Below are 27,988 nucleotides of genomic sequence, written 5' to 3'. Positions count from 1 at the left end.
TTCGATAGAAAAATAACAAATGGCTTAAACGTTAATAAATATTTTTAATTAATTAAATTTCGACACACCACCGACGGATGTCTGAATAGCTCGTGATCGACTCAAGGACGGGATAATTGAAGTAGATCGTGTCTTAACTGTAACAAGTGGCAAAAATAGAAATAAAGACGTGAATAGTATGAGATGATTTGGTTTTAGTGATGCGGAATGTTCGTTCATTAGCTTCTTGAATAGGAGAACTTACATCGAATGATAGGATAGTATACGCTAGAAGACCGTTTCTAAAGTATATTTATAATACGTCCACCGAAAATGGAAAAGAGTCATAAATCTCCTCATAAAAAGTAAGTATTGAGTTAAATTAACTCTTATGTTATTGATATATAAATAAACGAAATATATAAAAATAATGTTAAGGAATTGTATAACGATAGTTGTAGCTTATACAACTTAAAATATATCTCTAATCTATATTTAAATATTCATTGATTTTTTGAGCATCTCAGTTTTGTGACGCATTTAGCATTTAGCATTTAACACAGCATTTCTCAAAGTGAGATCCGCGACAAGTCCATGCGAAATTTAAAAGAAAGTATTGATAGTAAATTTCTAATAAAAATTAAGTAATAATAATACATTTTTTAAAACATTAAGTATTTTATTATATCATATTGTGCTACCATCGTGAATGTGGATGGAAATTGTCGCGCATCTGTGACGTATAGGTTAGGTTAGACTTGGACTTCGATAACAATTACTGAAAAATCTTTACATTTAAAACACCAAGCACTTTATAAACCGTTAACTTTATACTTAATGTCCTAAACATTTTATCAAATTAAGGACTTTATTTTCTAACCTCATGTACTGTACTTTCCAAATCGGAGTATCTCTGGGCCAATTCCTGGTTCTTATTAGTATCAGAATAAATGGGAACGCTATATAAAAATCTAAATGTGTAATATAATGAAATTGCAATGTATCAAAACGAGATTTATGTAATGAAAGTATTTGATCCACAATAAATTAGAGTACTCGTACCGAAATAAGTGTTCTTGATCCTCAATTGTTTCGTCAGCGGCTTTATAACAAATACGTCTTTTTCCTCTTCCTCGCACGGGTGGGTTTTTCATATTGAAATTTTTTTTTCTAAGTCGATTTCCTAGGCTATCTATTTTTAAGTCTGTTCCAATCTTTCTGCTTTTTTGTATTAATTTTTTGGAATTTTTGATTATTTTTCTCAAATCAGCATTCTCAGACTGAAGATCTTTGCCGAGTATATTCACTCAGAACAGAATGTTATACCAGGCGACTAGTAGAACAGAGAAAGCAAAGTCCAGCATTTACTTTCCAAGATTATGTCTTAGAGAGAATTAGTATCAAATGTCACGCTGTTAGCAATCTCAATGAATGCATCGAAAATATTAACAAATTCATATTTTAAGCATTTGAGGCTTTGAGGTTTTAGATCGTGGTCCGAGTATGAGATTTTCTACATGTTTCAAAAAGACACACAATCTTTTTCCTAATGCAGAAGAGTTTTGTGCATTACTGAGCTCTTGCATATCAGCATCTACAATAGATTCATCTAATGTCTACATCCATTTTCTGAGTCTTGTGTTTTTCTGGATAGAAAATAACTTGCAGTTAAAGCATTATCCTTACTTGGTAAATAAACTAGCCATCTCCTGTTGTATGTATCACCATTTGGAAGCTCCCCGAAATAATAAAACGTGGAAAGTTTTCTTTTTTTTCTCTCTCCCTCTCATTACGCGGAAAACAGTATTCCGAACTCTCTCTGCAGTTTGGATAAAATAAATTCATAATTAATGCTATCTACGATTATGATCATAATTGAATTTTATAACGAAAAATGCGACGTGAGAAACTACAAGTAATCCTGTACATACACAACGTGATTTCAATATTAGAGTTCATATGAAATCATCCTTTTATCTTATTCTCGTCAGAGAGGGATTTTATGGTATGAATAAAAATGATATTCGTGAATTAATTAATAATGAGGAAGATTTGAATGATGACGAATTGGTACAATTAACAGATGACGTTGACCCAAAATATGTGGAGAATATCGATGAAAACAGTTCAGCCTAAGATTCTGGTAAATCTGTCAAGGAATTCACTTTTGAAAAATTAAGAGAACGGCTAGACTTGGCAAGTTAAGATATTTTCGGCACCCCAATTGATCCATCGAGCGCTTCAGAAAATTTCAAAGACAATTGGAAATTTATTTAGCACCATATAACGAACTTCAATAAAGCAATCCGGACAGGCCGAAAAGTCACAAGATTTCTTCGGGGATGGCCCATTTTGTGGATCACTTCCCTCACTCCCGGCCGTCTCATTGGAGCCTAGCAGAACTCATAATAAACTTGATGAGAATAAGGTTCTCTTAGTGTCCCACGGGACGGAGTTTTAAAAAAATCCGACCTTTGGGAAAAAATGAATACTGGCAAAATGTACGAAGACAACTAAAATTTAGTTTTTGTCTGCGATGGAAGATTCTTTATGTGTACAATTCCAAAGTTTGTTTTCGTTTTATAATTCATATATGTTGACCCCGGAAAGTCTTCAGCACTATCTTGTAAATGGCTGGACAGTTTTGCGTTTTTTGAAGTTGAACCGGGATGTTTCCAAGTCACGCTTTGTTGTTTGCCTGTCAGAGTATGTCGACGATTCATTTTCTGGCTAATTCTATCCAAGAAGTCCTTATCCCTTTCAAGTGCCAAAGACTGCGATCTTGTTCTCACTCAAAGGATTCTTTGGGTGAGAACACGCAACTTTCTTGTATTGCAAAAAATAGTGAAGAATGTTATGCTCTGTATCGAGGATAGATTCAAGTTTGTAGCGACTCCCTCGCTGTATCACGCACTTATCTCGCCCAGTTTCTTCCACTAGAATAATGTTTGTATCTGTGAAAGACACGCAGACATTCGAACACATGGATCCGAGGTGCACGGATGTTCATTCGTTTTACGAGTGATTTGATAACTACAAAATTATGCCATAAAGAACATTTTGACAATCATTAAATATCTTTTAAGTATGGGCAATTGTTAAATCATTCCCTACGCTTGGAGATAAGTAAATTTTTGTAACATAAAAAAGTTACATAATTTTAATGTATTGATATAAAGGCAGTATTTTAAGCTTTTCATTTTCGTACGTTTTTCCAGTATCTGCCATAAGCTGACTAGTTTTCTATCTAGCAAACATTAAATAATCTTGAAAATTTATAATTATTTGATCTTCTATTCTAAAAGATCCGAACTGAAGATAAATACCTTCACTTCAAGGCATTTATCTTTAACCTGTTTTCTTTGCTGTATAGTCATAAATTAGATTAACGAGAAGTGGTAGAAGTATAACAAGATGGAGAAGTGACGTAACTACCCTTCTTAAGCTAGTTATTTCTACAAAAATAATCTATTTACATCAAAAAGACGTAAATATGTAACTTTTTATATTCGCTATCTTATTACGTAGAAATTCATTTAACGCAATGAATACAAACTACTATAATAAATCTGCTTTAGAATTTATCATTAGAACAAAAATTTATCGTGTTTAACTTTAATATAATATTGTTAATTTACAATATATATATAACAATATTAAACTTAAACGCAATAAATACGCTACATACAATTTTATAACTTTAAGAAGGAATGCTTTTGTAATATACATATTCTTTGCGTATGCTTATATACATCTTATGACAATACTAACTGTACAATACTAACAAAATTCCAATATTGATTTCTTATTCTACAATATTTTATATTTATATTACGAAGCTTTATTACCTTGGCGTTAACCGTAATAGGTTCATAATTTCTACACTAAAATTAATTTTGTTTTTCTTACTATAAGGAAACTAGAATTAGATTTAAAGTTGACAAAAACCGAAAAGAATTATATAAATAGATTATTCTAATTCCCTTTATAAAAAAGAATATGTTCCAGGATGTTCTTTATCACATCAAATCGGTTGATTATTTCTAATTGTTTACAAGGTTATATCGAATCTTAAGGATAAATTAAAGAAGTGCTTTTTCAGTTAGTCTCAACATATGTTTTATTACTTAATATCATTAAAGCATCTAAACCGACAAATTCAAACGAATACCAAGGTTTCCTTTAACGTGTTGCAAAAGTAGAATTAAATTCGATTATTATTATATTTTTGTATTCAATTGTAAAAATATGTATTAATAATATTTATGAAAAAATATTTATTTATAAATTATTATAATTGATTACTTCTATTAATAACTTTCTAATTTTTTTTTTTTTTTAATTTTGGTAAAGTAAAACCTGTCTAAAACAGAAACTTGTCTAAAAGAAAAAAATTCTGTTAGGTGCGATTCAGTTACACAGGTATTTATTAGTAATTATTCAAATACAGTAAACTGTATTTGAATAATTAATAGTATACTTTTTACGCTACCGATGGGAAGTTGTTGAGCTGCCACCAGTCAATAGCGTGTATTCATTGCATATTTACATATATCTATTATATTTATTTTGCTGTACACCGTATACATTAATATATACGGTGTACGACTCTTCTGCGGTTGTGTAAAGCATACACAACAGCTCCAACTGCTGCATTACAAATAATAGCTGGGCTCTCCCTCTGCATCTAAGGGCAAAAGAAGAGATGTGGAATTGGCACATAAACAAGAATAGAGTGACATACCAGCCAGATGATGACGTGGTGCAATATATTAAGATTAGCCTATTACCTAATATGGATACCTCACTCCTAGAAAAGCTGATTAAAGAGCGGCCACAACCTAAACAGATGTATAACACACATCCTGACAAAGTGTCGGGCATTGCATGTCAAGTGCCCGGGAGAGGCTCTACCCGAATTATACGATATATACAGACGGATCGAAACAAAATGAGAACGTAGGAGCTGCGATTGTAGTCGTGAAAAATAAATGGACGAAACCAATTTTTACAATGCTATAGACTTGAAAACTTCACCACAGTGTCACAGGCAGAACTTTATGCTATATCTAAAGCAGTGGACTATCTCATAAACAAAAATGCCCAACATAAAATGGTGCGTATTTGTAGTGACAGTAGAACAGCCATTCAGAAGTTGAGGAACCCAAACCGCTATTTCTCACATATAGTGTACCATAAAATTACCAAGAGTAACAACAAAATTATATTAACATGAATTAAAAGGCATGCTGGAGTGGCCGGAAATGAGAAGGCCGATAAACAGGCCAAGCTGAGCGCATGTTCTTCAATGTCTCCGGAGTTCATAGACATCCCTTATACCCAAATCAAGAAATTAGTCAAAGTGACAGCTACCAGACTATGGTAGAGAGAGTGGGAGAAGAGAAACACTGGGAGAACGACGTTCTCCTTCATTATCAAGCATCGAGACCAGACTCATGTTAAAACATTTCTGCATTACCTTTTACACTACTCAACTTCTGACGAATCACGGAAACTTCGAGGCGTGACTTCATCGTTTTGGGCATAGCCATGCCCCATTTTGTGTTTGCGATAACATCTGAATTACACATTACATATTTGATTGCAACAAATTCACCGACAAAAGAGAAGCCTTGATAAAAACTGTGCTTCTACAAGGCCTAAACCATGGGAAATGGATAAGCTAATCACTAATAAAAAAATATTTAGCAGCTTGATAAACTTCCTGGACATGACAAAGGCACTGGGTTTACGGTGACACAACAACAATAACTGTTACGATCGATTGTGGAGCTGTGCATGTGTCTACAATGTAAAAACTGTAAATAGCGATTACTCTGGTCCCACAAGATGTGGTGAGCGTATGTAAACTTCTACGCCTAGTAGTCGGCAATTGCCAACTCGGTATAATATTCATACTCAGTTCTCTGTACCCAAAGTTGGGCATATGATTTTTCTTGTTTTGCAGCTTAACAAGTGTCTGTAATGTAAATATTGTATATAACTGTTTCTACTCTTACACTTTGTTATTTGGGATTGGTATTCTTTGTAAAATTTCCAAACATGTTACCCTGTACCCGCGAGTTTAAAGGGGCTTTGACTTTATCCTATTATTAGAATAGGATAAAGTCAAAGGGGTAATTTTCTGTCCAGTAGCTTGGCAAAACTCTGTATTGTATATAGCTGTACATAGTTGTTTTCCGTACCCACAAGCGGTGGTGCAAGTGTGTTTTATGTCTCTTGGAAGTTCTTCAAGTTTTGTGTACTCTATTGTATATCTTCCTTATTGATGTTGAACATTTGTATACACTGTTTGTTACAGTTTATCCGTACCCACAAGTGGTAGTGGGCTTTGTACACAAATTTTGTATTCATGTTACCACTATATACTCAATCTTTTGTTACATTTTGTTGGTTTTGATAAATAAAACGTTGCAGGAGCCCATGAGCTTTCCCATTCATCTCCTTTCTTATCTTTCTTTATACTTCACCTTCGCTTCTTTTCTAAATATTACTTTTCTCTTCATTTCACACCCGGGCAATACCTCCGAGTAGTCCCGGGTCTTCATCCCTTGGTGCTAGAAGTGTACAGTACTGTACATAAGCGAAAATAATGTTTCTGGTAGAATGACAAAAAGATATGGAAATGATGTACTAATAGCTTCAAATTCGGCATATTGGCATTAATGTATTTAAGTTAAATGTATTATAATTTGTATAAGTCCTAAAAAGAGCTATTTATAGTGCTCAGATTAATTAATAATAGTAGGACAAGAACATATTAATTCAATAATTTTTCATACTCATGTGTGATAGTTTTCTATGATTTATTAGTTCGCCCATGTAACAATTTTGGAATTTTTGTGTCCTATGCCCAAACCCCCTCTGTCTCTGTCTTTCCACGACCCTTCTCGGACCTGCCTGCCACGGGAGAGACGATCCTTGCACTTGCCGACACGGAGACAATTTAAGGATAAAACAATCGATGGCGATTTCTAGAACGAATACAATTCTATAAATCCATAGAAGACATCCTAGCGACCATGGGACATCGCCCGACAAAGTCGCGCGATTCGTGCGCTTTGTCGCTTGCGCTCGTGCTACGACTTTGTATCTCGAAAACGAAGTCATGGACCCCCAATTTTTTTTACATTTTGATATTTTCCATCTGAATTAATGGAAAATAGAAAAGTTTAATCGAAATCAATCGATTAAATTTCGAGAACGAACACAATTCTGAAAGTCACATACAAGCTATACGCTAACGCTCCACCTCGACGGCCGGATGGCCGAGCGGTAAAGGTGGCAGCCTACCGCTCTGGGGGACCCGGGATCGAATCCGAACGGGTCGAATAATCCCCAGGAATTTTTCGGGGGGTGGTCCGTTCGGATATGTCGGGCCCCGTCCCTCACCACCCGGTCGCCCCATTGTGGCCTGGCCGAACCCATAATGGGCCTACTAAAAGAGGCCCTCTTAGTGCCCACAGGGCGGAAAGAGTTAAAAAAAAAAAAAAAAAAAAAACGCTCCACCTCAACTAGGAAATAATAAATACAAGTCGAAGATTTATAAACCTTAAACAAATAAATAAATAAAAAGTCATTGTATCATGAATTAACCTAAGTGATTTTATTGTTTTATTTTGTGTACAGTCCATTCGAAAAGTATTTTTCCTTTTTACTTCTTTAGAAAATACGGAAGTCACCGCTGGAAGAGAGCTTTTCGCCAATAAAATTACGCGTATGAAAAAAATAAACACTTCCTGCTTGGAGGAAATCAACATGACACAATACCTCAATTACGAAAACATTTAACTGTATTAATTTAAATTAAGTTATGATAGTAGTTTTTAATTAATGAAATTGATTATGATTAATTAAGCGTCTTTAATTTAAAATTGAAATAATTCAATAAATTACAAGTATAAAGAATTTTAATTAAAAAAAATTTGCAGGTAAAGCTGATAATAATAGAAATCACGTAAAATAATTTTCCATTGAATAATTATAAAAGGTTGCAGTAAATACAGATTTTATTTGTTTATTTTTCATGTTTCCTGATTAAATCATTGTCAGACACAGTTACAACGAGGATCCTAACTGAAGCTTGTAATATAATTTAATTGTGTATTAATATTCGGTTAATGTTACCCATGGTGCCAAAATGGCGGCTCGTCTCTGATTCAAGGAAACAGAAGAAAGAAAATAGTGGGAACGCACGTTCTAACCTAACCTAACCTATTCTAATAATTTGGTTGGTAATAATTATGGTAATTTATTAGAATAGGTTAGGTTAGATTACAACGTGTATCCCCACTTTCCTTTCTTCTGTTTGCTGGAATCAGAGGCGAGTTGCCATTTTGGCACCATAGGTAACATTAACCTAATATTCTTATTGAATTATCGCGGGTTCTCTTTTTGTTATCTTAATATTTTATGCTTACATTCAAATAAATATATTGTATTAATTAAATACTTTTACTAATGTTTAAGAAATGTAAAATACTGTATTCATGTAATGTATTGCTTAACAGAAAATGTGCTGCGTGGAAAAACAGAACGTTAATGGAGCGTTATCTTATATTGGTTAGTATCGTATTCTTTGTCGCCTTTATCGTATTAAGTGGAGTTCTCGTACATTTTAAAAGTAAGTTTATTTAAATTAGTTATTATCAATTTTAGAATGGCGATTGAAATTTATATTCGTAAAAATTATTTAAAGAATCATAGCAGATATTCACGATTATCGTATTTATAGATTTGCACATATTTATCTCTACACATTAAAAATATTATTATTAATAAAATCATAAAAAGCCTATAATCGATTATGTGAAAGAGACAACTGATTTTTCTTGCTTGTGTTATTTTGTAATAGGACAAAAGTTGGGGAAATTTAATTATTTATCACAGAGAAATGAGGAATATACGTAAAGTTATATTACAATATATACTACATTTCTCTATGATGCTAATTCAATAGTGAATATAAACATCGAACCCTATAGATATCGACTAAGCTACTGTATAATAAATTGAATTACAAACGCCTAGTGTACTTTCAACTAAACAACAAAGAAGCTATTATCACAAACTTTTTCTTTAATAAATCATTTTTTAATAAAGATAATGCGAAATCATTAAACATACTAATAAAAAATAAAGTATGTATTCCAAATTCTTATAAGTATTTTTATTAATTATTTTATTGCAAATCTTTAGATCAGTGTTTCCCAACCATTTTGGATTAGCGACACACTGAATTTAATTAGATTCCTGCAACGCAACAAATTTTTGGTTAATGTTACCTATGGTTCCAAGATGGCGGCTCGTCTCCGATTCCAGCAAATAGAAGAAGGGAAGCAGTGGGGACGCACGTTCTAACCTAACCTAACCTATTCTAATAAATTACCATAATTATTACCAACAAAATTATTAGAATAGGTTAGGTTAGGTTAGAACGTGCGTCTTCACTGTTTCCTTGCTGAAATCAGACGAGCCGCCATCTTGGAACCATAGGTAACATTAACCAAATTTTTAAAATTTGAGAGGTGATATGCTGCTGCCACAAATTTTGCAATAATCGGCATTTTAGCAACCTTTGATAAAAATTGCCAGGACGAATAATTGTAAAAATTAATAAATATTAGGCTGAAGAGTCTTCTTAGTCCTTGTTCACACTTCAGGAAATTAAAGATAAATGAAAAAGCTCTTTTTTTTTGAAAAAACTTCAAGTCTAAAAAAATATTAAATATTTCCGTGACACACGGGTTGTGAAATACTGCTCTAGATCATACGCTGCTCTTTCTTCCCCATTTTGTTCATAATACAAAAATTCTATATCTTTCCTGGAAAAATTCCAGACTTTAAAACCGATTTTATACTGTACTTCTTTCTATAACTATTTTAAATACTGTATTTTCGCGGATTGACCGGCATACCGCATATAAACGAGGGAGACCAGAAACTGTGACTAAAACATAAAGTTAATCAGATCTAACAAAACTAGTTGTTAATTAGACGTTAAAGAAAACATTTTTCCGAGTACAATAAAATAATAACATTGTAATTTGACCGACTTAAAATCAGGAAGAGAGTTTTCATTTACAAGACAATTAACGACTTATTGACATTAGTAGTAGCAGAGTCGATAGATATACTGGTCTTTGCGCTATGCTCTCAAGTATAGTTAATGCCTCAGGTTGCCGATAGCTGGCGTGAGAGTCGCTGTTAGGCGAGAAAAAGTTTGTTTATCTATTTGGTTAGTAGGTAGTTTTCACGTTTTCAAGCATTTTTGTAACTTTTTTCTACTGTTCTGTCAAAAAAATCTTATTCGTAATTACACTTTTTAATTTTATATTATGTATAAAGAAAGAAAAGGTATATTTGAATTATAAAACAAATTAATAACATGATAATTTTAAATTACAGATAATTAAATCGAATGATTTTATTTTCGATTTAATTTATCCAGGTTTTAAATAGAGATATGTTTAAAACTGTTAAAACTAATATCTCAAATACTATAGTAGAGATAACAGAGACCTATCACACTGATACTGGTAACATCAAAATAACACTTCTATCATCAGAATGCAATCTTCTATCATTTTAATGTTACCAGTAGCATTGTTATAAGTCTCTGTTATCTCTACTATAGTATTCGAGATATTAGTTTCAACAATTTTCAAGACAAGAAGCTCTTTTATAATGTTTAAAACTGTTATATTGCTACATATTATGAATGAAAGTTTTGTACATAATGTTCTGTGTATAATATATTTATTTAATAAATAGATAATGGTAAAATAAGTAAATAAATTTGCATTTTACTGTTTTGTCTTATTACATATGCATGACATTATAATTAGGAAATTAGGAAAACCATAGCTTATCCTCTGATACATTTAAATAGCCGAAGAAATTTAATCCAGATAAAGACAAACTATTTTTTAACTAATTTAACTTTAACATTACATAAAGTGTGCTATACAATTTCATTTGATTCAGTATAGTGAGAAATACACGTAGTATTTGGGATGAAATAGTTTTGTATTTTTGACATAAGAAGTTATACTTATGACTCACATTGGCTCTACATATTTGGGTAATTTATATAATATTCTGCACTATCAAAAGTGGGATATGAATGAAGATTTATTACACCCACACCTTTGTTTATATAGGTTTAAAATATCACTAACATGTCTTTCTTTTAGCTTCCATGTCATCACTATCACTATCACTGTCAATATCTAATAATACTGTCTGAACTCTTGCCATCCTACATTTACCTATTTTCTTTGTCAACCTCTAACTCATCATCCTCTAATTACCTCTAAGTTATTATGTGCCTGTAAATATGTTGAATATGTTGGCTACATGGTTGGAATTTTCTCTTTTTTCCTCAACAATCTACACTTGAAATCCAAGAACTAAATTTACTGACTTTTAATTCCCTTCCCTAAATAACTAATTTAAACATTATACCATTTACTTAAATATTGTACGTTTCTCTATTTTATTTTCTTCTAATATTAAATATATCATTATTAATTAATTAAAATAAATAGGGCGAGACTTAAAAAAAACTTAACAGATTTAGAAATAAAATGAATTGGTATTTTACAGATTTTTATTTTTGATCTACAAATTGTTTATTTACTGTATGTAACAATATAGATTAAATATTCACAGATATCTTTAAAAGAAATTCTAAAGAACCTGTATGTCTCACTTCTGCGTGTAAAAATGCAGGTAAGTGAAAATATCTATCTATAAAATTTTAGGATTTCACTTTTATTTTCTGGCTGTTATAAATAGACGAAAAGTATTGAAACCCATGAAATTTTGAACCCCCCCTTTTTTTGTATTTTTTGTATTTTTCGATGCTTTAAAACCCCTAATTCCAGCGACACCAAAAAAGAGGGAACAAACTTTTGTATGTATGGATATGTTACAGTTAAAACCCGTTTTGTCTAGTTAAAACTAGTTTTAACTCAAATTCATTTTGGACTAGCAGTAAATTCTAGTTATAACAAAGACATCCAGTATAAACTAGTTGCAACTAGTTAAAACGCGTTCTAACTAAAAACGGGTTTTGACTGTAACAGATACATGTAGATGTATTTGTATTTGCTTTATAAGTTATCTCAGGACTGAATAGATCAAAAATTTTGAAACTTGGCAGGAATAATTTTATATATGGATCATTGATGCTATAATTTTGAAGATTATAAACAGAATTACGCACGGAGGGAGTTATATAACTTTGTAAATGTGATCTATCAATTGATTGTGTGAGTTTTTGGAAAACAGATGCGCTTATTTTCTCTCACTGACGAATGGTAGTTTTAGTTCTTTCACACTATTATATTCTTGTCCATATGCGTATACAGCTCTAGCCAGAATACCCCAAAGATTTTCCATCGGATTAAGATCAGGAGAAAGAGCTGGCCAATCAATAATACGTTCACCATTAGCTAAAAACCATTCATAAATACGAGTTTGCCATGTGAATGGGAGCATTGTTCTGTTGAAAGAACCATCGATTCCCAGCAATGAGAAACAAGATATTTTCGAGGCGCTCAAGCACATCGAAAACATTTGTCAATTAGGAATCAATCCGTTCTATTACTAAAGACACGAATATTTTATTTTGTTTGTAAGTATTTAAAAATAATAATAATATAAGGCATTTACGTCTAACTGAATTGTAATTTTTTTAATTCAAAAATTCTTTTCTACTCCTTTCACTTCGAGTTATTGAAAGTCAGCTGTATTTGCAAATTATATTAATTAATGTTAAATCATTAATGTATCGAATGATCATCTGGAATATATTAAACATTTGATCGAATGATTAAAGTAATTTATTCAAATAATTTATTTATTTATTTTTTTAATCCAGCGGGAAGAATATTGAATAATTTAGATTTCTCTGTACATCCTTGTGATGATTTCTATAACTTTTCTTGTGGGTCTTATTTAAAATATAAAAACGTTTATGATGATATTATGAATCCATACGATGAATTAAGTGGATGGATCAAACTTTTAAAGAAAGGTAACTAATTTTACCGTTATTTATTAAAAATTACAAAGTTACAGCTCGGGTTCGAGAAAGAAATAAAACAATTCTATATAAAATAATTGTTGCAGAAGTATTAGAAAAACCCGAAGAGAAAGACGAACCTCGATTTGTCAGTAAAGTGAGAAAATATTATCATTCGTGTCTGAAAAAATGTAAGTATTTAATACAGTAGACCCCCCTATAACACGGAACTTATCTACCGTGTTATAGGGGGTCTACTGTATCATTTAATAATAATAAATAGTGAATTTATTACGTATATATATATATATATATTTCAGCTCCTTCTGTCAAAGATCTTCTAAAAATTTTTCTAAACGTTACCGGATTCAACGAATGGCCTCTCTACAAAACCGATTCTGTAGTATTAGAAGAAACAATAGCAAAGTCAATCTATATAAATACAGGATTTATTTTTGACGTATATACCTCATATAAAGATGATTTTTTCGAGTATATTGGAGTAAGAGTTTTGTATTTCTTCCTTTCAAAATACTGTATTTTAATAAATTTGTTTTTATTACAATAAAAAGAAATATAATTATATAATAAAAAACATTTTAAATATATCAAAATTGTATATTAAAATCAAATAATTAATTGTTTAAAATATTAATGACATAATTTTCAGATTGTTCCCACTGGAATCACCATAAGCGAACACGGATTACTAAACACAACTGAAGAAGATTCTATTCGATTAAAAATGCATTATTTAGATTTGTTTCGATACGTTTTCTCAAAATTAGATTTAAAAGATTCAGAATCTCTTACAGAGGAAATAATTGACATGGAAACATCTTTAGCTCAAGTAAGATTTTCGTGAAGAAATATTCTAAATTCTAATTGTTCCATGCGGATTAAAAGGCAGATTTTTATTTTTTCGAAATACCTTGTAGTATAATTATAATAAACAATGAAAAGCACAGCCAATTAAATTTTTGGTTAATGTTACCCTGGGTATACAAAATGGCGGCTCGTCTCCGATCCCAGCAATCAGAAGACAGGGAACAGTAAGGACTCACGTTCTAACCTAACCTAACCTATTCTAATAAATTACCATAATTATTAGCGACCAAATTATTAGAATAGGTTAGGTTAGGTTAGAACGTGAGTCCCCACTGTTTCCTGTCTTCTTATTGCTGGGATGAGCCGCCATCTTGTATAACATTAACCAATTTTTTTTTTTTTTTGCAGATTACGGAAAAGGAAAACAGTCCAAATTCTACAAAAAAGACAGTTTTAGAATTAGAGTCCGAATGTCCTGAGGTAATAAACTGTCTAAGCTTAATATTGAATTAAATTTTAAATAAATTATAATAAATTTGTATTTAGATTAAATGGACAACGGTCTTTAAACTTATCTACGATTACTTGGATTATTCGAGCAATTATAGCACGAATCTTACGATTAACGTAAACGATATGGATTATATGATCAGTATATGTGAATTTGTAAAAGAAAACGATTACAGGTATATAAGATTAGTGAATTAATTAATTAATGTAATTGTTATTTACACACTTGTTGTAACTCTATTTTAAAATTGAACTTTTAACAGGATAATGCACAATCTGATTGTTTGGAACACTTTTGCCAAATACTTATACAGAACCGATTTCGTTTTTTCTCAACTCGTAAACATTTTAGGATTCGATTCTCAACTTCGTATAACCGAATCATTGACCAATAAATTGAAATGGAAAGTTTGTATATCGAATTTTCAATTTATATTTGAATTTGGGGTACGTTTTATGCTGTTAAATACGCAAATCGATCACTACGATGATAAAGTCAGAAAGGTAAGTTTTTCAAATAATATATTACTAATTTTGTGCAAAACCAATTGTATCTTTTTATAATAATATCAATTTTTTAAATATGCGCTTCCATTCTGTAAAAAATTCTTATGGAAGCAAAGGGTGTAGTGTTATGTAGTGTTTCGTGATTTTAAAATATATTATTTTATAATATATACAATTTTGTATTGTTTTAGATGGAAAATTACGCTAAACGGATCATAAAAGAATCAGAAAAAATATTTTATAAAGAATCTTGGATTGACGATTACAGTAAAAACGTTACAAAAATGATGGTAAGAATTATTTAAATTCGTGTACATAGATTCATAAAATTATTATTTTATTGATAGAATCGTTTTGGGATATTTATTTATACAGCATGTTATAAAAATTTTCTAAAAATTCTTTTAAATGCACTTTACTTCAAATTATTTTTTAAATGAAGAGTATCTAGAGTCAAGAAAATGATTCCGCGCCAAGTAAAAAGCTACTAACTTGACCACACAGCAATCAGGATGGATTACAATAAAATAACGAATGAAAAGATTCCTAACTTTTTCTTAAACTTTAGTATTACAATATGTATACGCTACATTTTAATAGTAAAACGTCAACTTATAAATAATACATTCTTATTAAAGATTGCTAATATGAAATACGGAATCGGATACCACAATTCTTCTTTGGATATAAAGGAACTTGAGATGACTTTTGATAAAGTAAGTAAATATTTTACTACAAAAACATTTAATTTATATACATTTTATCTTTTAGTTTCAAAAATTTAATTCGGCCTAAACAAAACATTTTTAATGTTTTTTTTTTTTTTTCTTCTTCTTCTTTCTTTCTTTCGCGGCCAAATATAACCACTGAAAACAGAGTTAGACGTGGGTTCTTATCTCACCACCATGTTCTTTTCACGTGTTTAACACCTAAATAAGAGGCCATTTTCCCTATAAAAAGTCTTCCCGGGAAGTACCTAACCTTTGGCAGACCGCCTATGTTTTACATTGCCTTATTCCGTCAATTTAATCTACTTCTAATCCAGTTCATAATTTTTCCTTGAATTATTATACTTTTAATTTCTTGGGAACTTTCTGATTTTTCATCTCAGTACTATCCTGCATTCATGAAATCCAGCTTTTTCAGGTTATATCAATCGTAATGATCAAAACTGAAGCGGATTTTATAATTATTTGTAAATTAATGCAGTGGTTTTCGAACTATGGTCTCCGGTTCAAATTTTTCCCGCGGGACATGTTAATCTGGTCCGCGAAAATATTTGACACATCACTGATAAACGATAGAAATAGGCCTACTTTTTGTATATATGCAATATATAAAATATAAAATCTATTGAAGTACAGTGACATTATAATATTAAAACTCTTTCTGAAATTTAAATGTAGAATTCTTAGCTTAATTTTCCTTTTAAATTTATTAAATTTTGCTTCATTTTCAAAGTGGAATTTTTAATAAATATTAAATGAATTATTTGTATAGTATAATGAACTTCAAGTAAACTAAGCCGAATATACTGTATACTGTTTTAGATAAATATCGGCGATAATTACTTAGAGAATATTCTTAATACAAAAATATACCAATTTTCCGATTTTTTATTCAATGGAATAATAAATCAAAACTTCAATAAAGAGTAAGTATATTTTCAATGATCTAATTTTTTCAAGTTATTATTATTTTAATCAATAATATGAACATTTAAATGGTTACTTACTTTTCCAGGGAAACATTTAATCCTTTTGTAGTTAACGCTTTTTACTTTGGGAAACGCCTTAAGGGAAGATTTAGTAAGTTTTTTTTTTTAACTAAATAATTAAGAATATATTACTAATGCCATTCGTTTTTGGAAAAACATAATATTAGTGCCATTTTTAAGTATACCAGTAAAAGGAAATTGAAAGTACATGTATTACAGTTTTACCTCTGGGAATAATGCTTCCGCCATTTTATTCTCACGATGCGCCGAAGTAAGTGATCTAATACCAGTATTAATATACTTTGCAACTCAATTTATATATATGTTTTTAACTTTAAGATTATTGGCAGTTATCTTAATTACGGAGGAATTGGAAGAATTATCGGTCATGAACTTTCGCATAAATTCGATGAACTTGGTTCGTATCATTTTTAATGTAATACATTTTTAAATTTCATTGTTTCTATTAACTAATTAATATTTATTTATTTACAAAATTATTTTTATTTAGTGAATTAATACTTTATTTAGTGGAATTTTTAAATCTAAATTTAGTAGTTTACAAATATTTAAAAGTTATTTAAATCATAAATTAAAAAAAAATCAGTGGCGCGTCATCCTACGGGAAAAAGGGCAATTTCCTTGGGCCTCCACAAACGGAGGCCCCCAAACACCAACCATCTTTGAGAAAATATTTCCTCTTAAACATTCAGGGGAATTTCTTCTTTGAAACTGTGTTTTGTTGATTGTTGGACTATGAACCCAAAGTTGAGTTTTAATTAAACACTTGGCTTTATTTCCATCTTTATTTAGTTGATCAAAAGGATCGATAGGCCCCGCTTTAGCGGTCTGTATTCGTACTGAAAATCAAGATTAAGCCAGCTTTTGTCCTTTTGCTTTACGCGAGGTTTCTGTCCTCGCTGAGCTCGCCTTAGGACACCTGCGTTACCTTTTGACAGATATACCGCCCCAGTTAAACTCCCCGCCTGACACTGTCCTCGGGGCAGCACGCGCACGACTACAGACCGCGAAAGCGGGGCCTATCGATCCTTTTGATCAACTAAATAAAGATGGAAATAAAGCCAAGTGTTTAATTAAAACTCAATTCAGGGGAATGTTTAAGGGGAAATATTTTCTCAAAGATGGGAAGGAACAATGAGTCACTTAAATACATGAGCCAATCACAGCCTGGCACACGGGCTGTGATTGGCTCATGTATTTAAGTAACTCGTACAACACGGATTCACATAACACGGAACTTATCTACCGCGTTATAGGGGGTCTACTGTATTCAATTTTTTTAATATAATTTTTTCTATAAACCAAATTGATGTTCAATTTAAAAATTTCAACTACATTACAATTATTTTATATTTCGGAAGTTGTAGGAATTTATTATTATTGTTTAATATTTTGGCCACAATCAATGGGCGGAAATCACCCCATTTTACGGTACTTAATAAAAAAAGAAAAAAAGAAAGAGTTATAAGTATGGTTTATGAGTACCGAATTATCATAAAAATGTAGAAAATTATTATAATATTTATAATACAATATTAGAAAAAATAAAATAAAAATGCGATAAAAATGGAGTTATATCTTTCTGCATCAATGTTCTATACATTTTTAAAGCTATTTTAAATTATGGGAAGAAATTAATAGAACAAATTTGTTAATAAACTGTATTTGGGTAACAATAAACACGGAAAATGAACCGGCCGAAACACTTTTATCATCTCATGTCATCAGAGGCCGTTTCATATTGTCTCAGAAATCTTAGGAGTGGGTCCACTAGTGGTCAAACGGTTCCGTTTGGCCACTGGTGGTTTGATTGTGAGATTTGGGAGTTTGATTGTGGATTCACGCCTCTCCCGGACGAGCTGGCCACGCGGAGTTTTCTGGGTTTTTCCACGTCTATAACGCCTGAATAAAGAGCAGTTAGTGGCGTAGCGAACATAACTGGCGCCCGGGGCATAACTGGCGCCAGACACTTTATTGGCGCCCCCTCTCCCCTCCAAAACATATATAGTTTGTCTTGAAGACCATTTGGGTGCCCCTCTGCGAGTGGCGCCCGGTGCATGATACACCCCCTTCCACCACCCTCGCTACGCCACTGGAACCAGTTACCCTTAAAAGACCCCAGGTGCCATTAATCTTTGTGTAACGACCACCATAAACGCATACAGCTACTATTACACGACAGTTCCGTCACACTTTACCACGGGGCGATATAGCCTAGAAGCTCATGCTCAACTAGCTGATACAAGACAAGATTTTAGGAGTGTTGCGTATTGTATTGTATTGTAATAGAAAATACTGTATTTGGTTTACCGATTGACCTCAATTCTCCCGAACTGAGATTAGCAGAGTTGTTAACCCGCCCTAAATATTTTATATTTATTTGTATTTTTAGCAAACAGTTTACAAATGATTTAGGTTAATATTACCTATGGTTCCAAAATGGCGGCTCGTTCCTGATTCAGCAAATAGAAGAAGGGAAACAAACAGTGGGGACGCACGTTCTAACCTAACCTAACCTATTCTAATAATTTTGTTGGAAATAATTATGGTAATTTATTAGAATAGGTTAGGTTAGGTTAGAACGTGCGTCCCCACTGTCTGTTTCCCTTCTTCTATTTGCTGAATCAGAAACGAGCCGCCATTTTGGAACCATACGTAACATTAACCATGATTTTTTTCTTGTGTTAATTGCTTTAATTAAGGCTATTTCCGTTTTGATGTTTTAATAATAATAAAAATAAATCTAATTTATGTCAATATTTTCATTGATATTAAAATTAACAATTTTCTTAAGTGTCGCTTTCAGCTAGTGTTTTCTTATATATTTTCCTTGTTTTATATTGATAGAAGATTTAGTTCTAATCGTCGTTTCTGAAAAATTTATTGGCATTTTTATTTTTTAATGTTGTAAATATTCATCACATATGTTAAATATTTTCTTTACAAAGCATTTTGAATAGTTTCATTTATATTACATGCTCTGATAGACTTTTTAAATTTATTTTTGTTGTATTAAATTAACACGATTTTTTATTTGTATTGTATTATTCATCGCTCTCAAAAACGTGATTTATCTTCAGAAATGAGTGTATTTCACATATATTTTGTACATTTTCTTTGGAATTTTTGACTTTGGACTTAATTGTGGAATATGGAATTTTATCATCAATAGTTTTATCAAGAGCGATCGATTTTTGAAATGTATTATCTAGTAAATTTATTTTTGGAACATTATCTAAATTATTTATTTTAATAGATGAGATTGTTTTAATTGTTAACTGTTGCTCCACGACGTTTTATTTGTCTTTAAAAAATGTTTTTTAAAGTGTTCTTTTTGACTAATTCCCATCTTATGTCCCACGTATTTTGATACCACGGATCATTCTTAATATCTTGAATATTAATGCGATCCTCCATCGGTTTCAATATCTTTTTGATTAAAGAGATACACGATTGCGATATTATACTTTTGGGCCTATGAGGAAATATTATTGGTCGTGCCATTTTGATAATCATAGAACACGCATTTTTTCCCTTATAAGGTATTTTCCCCACAATCATAACATAGAGAATAATGCCCATACACCATATATCAGCTTCATCTGGATAGTAAGGTATTCTACAAAGTATCTCTGGACAGGCATAATTTAAAGTTCCACAAAACGTCGTGCTGAGATGCTTGTTGTCTGAACAATTCGTATATTCATTTGATGTTATAATTTGACAAGCTAATCCAAAATCGGAAATTTTTAGTACCTTATTTTTACAAATCAATAAATTTTGGCATTTTAAATCCCTGTGTGCAATATTCTGAAAATAAAAAAATAATTTCTATATAAATTTTTAAATTTTGTTTTGAGGTAAATTCAATACAAATATATTATCAGTTACTACAATATATTCCTAAAATATATTATTAAATACACGGACATCACGAAATACAACGAATCTAAAATGTAATACCGTAACCTGAAGTTAAATCACTTTCCAAATGTTTCTATAAAATTATAATTGCTACCATATTATTAATGCAATGTTTTCTTTATAAGGTAACAACTATAATGGGGGTATGAAAAAAGGTTTGGTATCCATGGGCGTCCCGCGACGGTGTTTTATAAGGAAATGTTCAGTAGAAAAAAACAATAACAATAACAAGAATGTTACAGAGGAATACAAGTTGGGAGTTCGGACTTGTATTTTTTTCGTTTTAATAGTGAATTCCAACTTATACATTGTTAATAACACAAGTTTATATATCTGCCTAACTTGCTTCATTACTGTTGCCGAGGTTGCCCCTGGTATGAGGGCAACTTCGGCAATTGCTATCTTTTTGTAAACTTATTATTATTGTAATTACTTTTATTTCCAAACTGATTTTAACCAGTTCTATGGTAAGGTTACAGTCTGGTAGACAATAAACAACGCTTTTCTTTCAGTTTACAGCAGTATTTGTTACACAAAATTTAACTTATTCTTAACGTGCCGAAATTTCTCCGTCCTACCCTAATATCTTGTTTCTTTACATTCAAAGGTTACGGGCTAGACTACTAAGAAAGATATCCGATCCTCCTGTTAGGAGTTATACTCTCACCATATAAAAAGTCCAATTTCATTACATAAAAGAACGTCATCGTATTAAAAAACTTAACATTACGAAACAGCTACAATAATTCTAGCTGAGGCCAAGAGTAAAGCTGTGAAAATTAACATCCTGTTTAATTTTAAAATGCATTTTATATATTATTAAATCAACGTGTTATTTTTTCAAATCCAGGAGTCACCGCTATTAATTTTACACTACAACAGGAATGGCTCGATATATCATCATCCGAAGACAAATAAATAGGATATATATATATATATATATTTTAAAGAACATCATTTATTTGTTTAGTTAAATACAATTAAAGTGTATTTTCCAAAAACATGCTTGTTTATTTATTTTGATTTAGATAGTATACTTGTTTATTACAGTCTCAAACTACGGTGATTACATAAGCAATAATGTAGAAAACGTTTCTGTGAAACTAAACTTCTCATGCCAACTTAACTTTTAATTTTGCAAACGTATCTACACAAGTAAAAACAAATAAACTAACTAATTAGTCAATTTTAACACTCATTCAGAAACCCTACTATATTATAAATTTATAACGGACTTTCGGCTTTTATGTGTCTCTCCTCGCACGAATTATTTCGTTACATCCAGGTTTTACTGTATTTATTTTAATTAGATTAGATTAGTATTATTCGCAGAATAATTTTCTTGCCAAAATAAATGGCCATAAAAGAGTATTTAGCCAACAACATATTTCTTCCACGTTTTCTTTATCATGTACAGTACATTAATAGATTGAAAAGACTAAGACGAATATAAAACTTTTATATTAAAAGATTTTTAATAGTAGTTATAAATGGCATAAGAATTTTGGTTAAATTTACCTATGGTAGTCAAAATGGCGGCTCGTCTCTGATTCCGGCAAACAGAAGAAAGGAAAGTGGGGAACGCACGTTCTAACCTAACCCTATTCTAATAATTTTGTTAGTAATAATTATGGTAATTTATTAGAATAGGTTAGGTTAGGTTAGAACGTGCGTTCCCCACTTTCCTTTCTTCTGTTTGCCGGAATCAGAGACGAGCCGCCATTTTGACTACCACAGGTAAATTTAACCAGAATTTTTATACAGTATTATTAGATTATCGTAATATAGAGTTTATTTACAAATTTTTAACTTATTGTAAAACAATTTTTTCGAAATAATGATGAAGTCATGGATAAAACTGTTATATTTTTCAAGTAATTAGAGCATTATTCCAGAAAATTAATAGTCCGCATAAAATTTACGTAACAATGAATTTTATTACAGTGTTTTCTTAACAAAAATATGTTTTTTTTTTTTTTTCACTAAAATCTTTTAAAAATAAATTACTTTTTCAATTTGTAAATGGATGTTTTTCTTTATGTTTTATTTTATAACTTAGCCGTGTATATATTTTTTTACAAATTATGAAAGTAAATTTTTACCTTGCTGTGGCAATATTCAACTCCTTCAACTAGATGATGAAACCAACGACAAGCATTTTCTTCATCGATGTAACGATATTTTTTAACGTAAGTGTGTAAATCACAATCTTGGGCAAATTCCATAAAGATGTAAACTCTAAAAAGAAACGATTTAAGTTTAAATTTTCTCCCGAAGTGACGCTAAAAGTGTATTTAGAATTAAGAAAGATTAATAAAATGGCTGTTATTTTATATTTGTGGTATGAAATGAGATTTTTTTTTTTCTGTTTAAATTGTTCATAATTCTCGAATGCAAATCTTACAAATTCATAGCAAGAATTTTGCCTTTACTGTTATCAATTGTATGTACTGTTGTTAAGAAATATCTCATATACTCGTTTGAATAATTGTTTCTTACGTATGAGAAATTTACAATTATAATATAAGTAGTTAAATATAGTTAATCTCATAATACGTTATAATTCATTTATTTTATTCTTGACTGTCTTTTCCATCCACATTAATTTCTCGAATGCTGGATAATGTATTAAATTTTCGGTTAATGTTACCTATAGTTCCAAAATGGCGGCTCGTCTCTGATTCCAGCAAATAGAAGAAAGGAAACAGTGGGGATGCATGTTCTAACCTAACCTAACCTATTCTAATAAATTACCATAATTATTACCATAAAAATTATTAGAATAGGTTAGGTTAGAACGTGCGTGCCCACTGTTTCCTTTCTTCTATTTGCTGGAATCAGAGACGAACCGCCATTTTGGAACCATAGGTAACATTAACCAAATTTTCTTTTATCATTATAGGAGGAAATTTTCTAAATAATTTTTATTATTATTTATTTATTTATTTCGTTATATTTACAGAAAAAGTCTGGTTAGACGTTTGATTTACAAAAACAGGGAGTTGAAGATAATAAATTATAAAACTTGAATACTTACGTTTTATTAGTTTCTATACATTTCAGGAATTTGATGATATTCTTATGATATAGCAATTTAATAATTTCTATTTCATTTCTTAAAAATTGATCATTTGTATTTGAAAAATTTTTCTTTTTTAAAATTTTCACAGCAATTTCACAGTTTTCTTTTGCATAAAAAGCTTTTCTAACTTCTCCAAAAGCTCCTTTTCCTAATAATTCTCCAGTTTTAAAGCCATAAAATTTGTGTAATGAACACTTGAGTTTTGCATAATCTTCTGTTTCATTTTTAAAACTCTGTTGATATTCGACTAAAGTTTTCATCCTAGCTTAAACTAATATATTTTATGATTATTTTTATGAAATTAATTATTTAAAATTCTCTAATTCTTATATAATAACAGATGAGTAAAATTTCATTATTGAATAATAATATTAAATTACATTCAAAAGTTCTCTCTTCTAAATCACGTAAGCGCTACAAAAAGTGTAATTCAGAAAATAAATTATTATTGAAAATTGTTCTGAAAGAATCGATTTAATCATACAGAATTGCTACTTTCAGTATGAAAATAATCGGATTATTAAGCTTACCGTATACTGTATAAGTTAATTTAATTCTCTCGAGTCATACATACTGTATTAAAATTAAGTTTAGATCATTAGTTACTCGAATGAATGGTGAATAATTTATTGCAATATCAGCTAAAAAAAAAACAATTTTAAGGTTTATTTTACATACTCGTTTTTTATCGCTTTGTCATTGATACATTTAGAATTCTCTACTATTGTAAATTTACCTCAATAAATGTTTATGAATTTGAATTATTAATTCTGCATTTAATAATTAGAACAGCAGTAGTAATTATTTTGTAATTATTGTGATTATATTATATTCTAATTGCTTTTTTTCTAACACTTTAATCTATTGATTTAACATTTCTATGCATTTCCATAATTATAATTCCCATAACACCCTTTCCTCCCGACTTAGATAGAAAGAGTTCTCGGTAATCTCGAAGACATCCCATGTTAATATTGTATAATTGTTTTATTATTATTATTATTATTACCTTTTCTTGCCCATTATGAAAACTCCTGAAAATATTTCAAAATGAACACGAATCAAACCATGTAATCAATTTAAAATCAATTTAAAATGACAGTTAAATTATGCAATATTAGATAATAGATAATGTTCAAAACCGGATTAAAATAGTATTATTAAGAACAAAAGTAGTATTACGCCACTTTCATAGCATTAGAGCTATGATAATTGTGAGACCAATGTATCCATTGATTCTGGTATGTCTAATAAGTACAGTAGAACAATAGAATAAAAAATGCTGATTTTGAATAGCTCTGTACTTTTACCTCTCTTCCATTATATAAAGAATCTTTGATAGTACTTTTTTTGTTGTTGTTTTTGTTTTAAACAGCTTTTGTAACGCCTTTCAGAAGATGTTCAATGTAACTAATTTAATCAAACGGTTTTTCAGAGACATTTTGTTGAATTCCGAGAGTTTTCTATACCAGGAGTAAAAAATTCTGAGACTAGTTGTCAATAAAACATTGTCTAAGTAATACACAACTAACAGCATTTTTTAAAAAATAATTTGTTCAAGAAACTATATAATAATAACTATTTTCTCTTTATTATAAATAAAAGGTTTTTGGCAAAAAATTCGTATTTAATAACACAGACTCGAAAGTATTAGAGAACGAATTCATTAGACAAGAAACAAAATTTCGTTTGCTAAATGCTAATAGTCCAATATTTCCTTTACGTTAATTAACGAAACTTATATCAATACTTCTTTTTCAGATGTAAAAGAAGGATACTGTATATATATATATTGTCTGAATAAACAAGTTACAGTATATGGAACTGTACTTAGGAACTAATGTTAACTTTTATTTTCACTAACGTAAATGTAACTAATGCAAAATTTTTAATTTCTAGAAATAAACGAGACAGAAGAAGAAGAAAATGAAAATAACGAAACAATAATATGGCCAAAAGAATTTCTAGAGGAATATACAAAGAGAAAACTTTGCTTAATTAATCAATACTCCAAATTTATCCTGGAAGGAAATGTTACGGTGAGTTGTATTTTTCTTGTTTGAATGAAGTAATTTAACCTTGGAATCTTTTTAAATTCGATATTTGCGAAACTCCATAGTAAAATCAATAGTTAGAATGTTTATTAATTCTGTTAATCTGCTGTTTGTTAATTAATCGTAGTGCAGTAAATGCAGTAAATACAATTTCTAACCGCGTAAGTGAGGTGATATGGTTATAAAAAATAGAACTGTAATTAGAGTACGGTACTGAATCTCGCTAAAAGTTTAATACAGCTTATAAAAGTAACAAAAAAAGTGTTATCTCAATGTTAGAATGCGGATGTATACAGTGAACTTTGACTTCGATTTAGAGAGTTAAACTTACTTCAGAATCCTTCAGACGATGACATTAAATTCTAAAAAAAAAACTTGTTACTAAATAGATTAAAAGATATTATACTTTGATAAAACGGTAGTTTATAAAACATGAATGAAGATCTCATTATAAGTCAAACATTAATTTAATTATTTTTAGTTGCAGAATTTAATGAATTAACTGTTAATTTAGTTTGCTTTGTATATCAATTTCTGACGTATAACAGAAAAAAGTATTAATCTCAGCATGTTTTGAAATCATATGTATATTAAAAAAATATAAATTTAATTGATATATAATAAGTTATGCTTTGTACTGTACATATTCTTGCTCGAGGCTTGTTATTCTCATTGAAATTCAAGCAATGGATGCTTTATTAATTATTGAATAATTTTCTTTTTTCAGGTTGATGGAAACAGTTCAATTAGAGATAATATCGCTGACAATAGCGGTGTGATTCAAGCTTATTGGGTAATTAAAGATTTCAGTGATTTTATGACTTTATATTGAAAACTAAAGATGACGTTTGTGTTGTTTAAAGCAATTTTAATAACTTTTTCAGGCATACGATAATTATCTTAAAGAGCACGGAAAAGAGCCCAATCTTCCAGGACTTGACTTCAGCAATAGGCAAATGTTCTTTATTGGATATGCACAGGTATAAAAAAGTTTTCAATACTATGACGTAAACTTATTCATATTTTTCCAATATGTTATGTTGTACAGTTTGTCTTAGAAAGGTTCGGAAAATAAAACGATTTTCGGTATTGCTACCATTTTTTATATAACTTTTTTTGCCCTGTGGGCACTAAGAGGACCTCTATTAGCAAGCCCCCTTATGGGTTCGGCCAGCCCACAATGGAGCGGCCGGGTAGTGAGGGACGTACCCCGACATATCTGAACGGACCACCCCCTCCTAAAAATTCCTGGGATTTTTCGAACCTGTCCGGATTCGATCTCGGGTCCCCCAGAGCAGTAGGTACCACCTCGACCGCTCGGTCATCCGGCTGTCCGGTATTGTTGCCCATTGAATAACACGTTGCTTTTTTAATTTTACAAAAAAAAAGAAAGAAAGTGCCCTTTAAGTGCCCACAGAACAAAAAAGTAAACAGGGAAAAAATGCTTTACATAAATTATCTTTAATATTCTTATAAGGAACAAAATAAATTTCCGTATAAAGAATTAAATGAACGATTATTTATTGTGAGATCATCACAAGCCGGCTGCAATTTTTAATTTATTTCATTTAAAATATATGCTCTCCACCTCAAATTAGTAGTGGATTGCCCCTGTACATCATACTTTTCCCTTAACAATAGAGTCATGCCGATCATCTATTAACTGCTTTCAGGGGAAAATATTTCAATTGAAATAACGTGCAAACCGGAAGTTCATATATAATCAATCGAGTCTTTTGCCTCTAAGGTTTCCATATCTTTTCATATCTGGTCTCGGATTTCATCTAACTCCGTTCCTGAAATTAAGGAAAGACAGACGGATGGAGGACAGTGGGAATTTGTAGGTCTACAATTTTTTAAAAATTGCAGTCAAAAAGTACTTATGTAGATTATCGTAATGATGATAAGATTTATTTTAAAATAATTTCGTAAATTTTACATTCATTTAAATGTTTAAAAATTACTTTTATTCAGACGAAGTGTGAGAAATTGGAATCTATGAAGGAATCTTACGAACATTCATCACATAGTCCAGGAAGATATAGGTAATAAATACTATATTGCTTAGTTTTTATATACGTTTTATTCTGTTGAAGAATACTTATTGTTAATAAAGAACAATTTAAAATTATATTTAAAAAATTTATTTATCTCTAGGTTACTTGTTCCTCTTATGAATTTTCCAGAATTCTCCAAAGTCTTCAATTGTCCATTGAATAGTTATATGAATCCAGAAGAGAAATGTAAATTATGGGGTTGGAAATAACAATTTTGAATGTAAAGCTAATAATTTTAACAATTTCTTTAAAAAATTA

General features: G+C 30.5%; 2 protein-coding genes across 4 annotated transcripts; one reads left to right on the top strand and one right to left on the bottom strand.

Moving 5' to 3' along the window:
* The first annotated feature begins 74 nt into the window (after window positions 1–74).
* Window positions 75–27,988, top strand: LOC136972134 (endothelin-converting enzyme 1-like). 3 transcript variants are annotated; one of them, XM_067266682.1, is made up of 21 exons: window positions 75–344; window positions 8,511–8,623; window positions 11,674–11,733; window positions 12,887–13,042; window positions 13,138–13,221; window positions 13,351–13,532; window positions 13,701–13,880; window positions 14,267–14,338; window positions 14,405–14,544; window positions 14,632–14,872; window positions 15,067–15,165; window positions 15,514–15,591; window positions 16,426–16,529; window positions 16,619–16,683; window positions 16,812–16,863; window positions 16,943–17,005; window positions 25,514–25,658; window positions 26,401–26,466; window positions 26,558–26,653; window positions 27,648–27,718; window positions 27,831–27,988. In XM_067266682.1, the coding sequence occupies exons 1-21, from the start codon at window positions 313–315 to the stop codon at window positions 27,937–27,939; spliced, it is 2,208 nt and encodes a 735-aa protein (XP_067122783.1). In that variant the 5' UTR covers window positions 75–312; the 3' UTR covers window positions 27,940–27,988. The 3 variants fall into 3 exon arrangements, with proteins under 3 accessions (XP_067122783.1, XP_067122784.1, XP_067122786.1); XM_067266683.1 differs by having other exon boundaries at window positions 16,943–17,010; window positions 25,519–25,658; XM_067266685.1 differs by lacking the exon at window positions 75–344 and adding an exon at window positions 3,655–3,717.
* On the bottom strand, window positions 19,648–23,933 carry LOC136972141 (testis-specific serine/threonine-protein kinase 4-like). Its single transcript, XM_067266692.1, has 3 exons — window positions 23,575–23,933; window positions 22,640–22,775; window positions 19,648–20,423 (listed from the first exon to the last, which is right to left on the bottom strand). Exons 1-3 carry the CDS (start codon window positions 23,877–23,879, stop codon window positions 19,920–19,922), a joined length of 945 nt encoding a protein of 314 aa, XP_067122793.1. The 5' UTR covers window positions 23,880–23,933; the 3' UTR covers window positions 19,648–19,919.

This window comes from Centruroides vittatus, unplaced genomic scaffold (genome assembly GCF_030686945.1).
Source record: "Centruroides vittatus isolate TY-2023 unplaced genomic scaffold, ASM3068694v2 contig_2818, whole genome shotgun sequence".
In the NCBI taxonomy this organism is placed as follows: Eukaryota; Metazoa; Arthropoda; class Arachnida; order Scorpiones; family Buthidae; genus Centruroides; species Centruroides vittatus.
The sequence above is the reverse complement of the archived record's forward strand: the minus strand, read 5'-3'. Positions and strand labels throughout refer to the sequence as shown.

Coding starts and splice junctions, on each gene's coding strand:
- LOC136972141 (XM_067266692.1), bottom strand. CDS start 23,879: ATGAAAACTTTAGTCGAATATCAACAGAGTTTTAAAAATGAAACAGAA. Junction 22,776..23,574: donor TGTATAGAAACTAATAAAAC/GTAAGTATTCAA, acceptor GTTTCTTTTTAG/AGTTTACATCTTTATGGAAT. Junction 20,424..22,639: donor TTGAATATTGCCACAGCAAG/GTAAAAATTTAC, acceptor TTTTATTTTCAG/AATATTGCACACAGGGATTT.
- LOC136972134 (XM_067266682.1), top strand. CDS start 313: ATGGAAAAGAGTCATAAATCTCCTCATAAAAA. Junction 11,734..12,886: donor TTCTGCGTGTAAAAATGCAG/GTAAGTGAAAAT, acceptor TTTTTAATCCAG/CGGGAAGAATATTGAATAAT. Junction 13,533..13,700: donor ATTTTTTCGAGTATATTGGA/GTAAGAGTTTTG, acceptor CATAATTTTCAG/ATTGTTCCCACTGGAATCAC.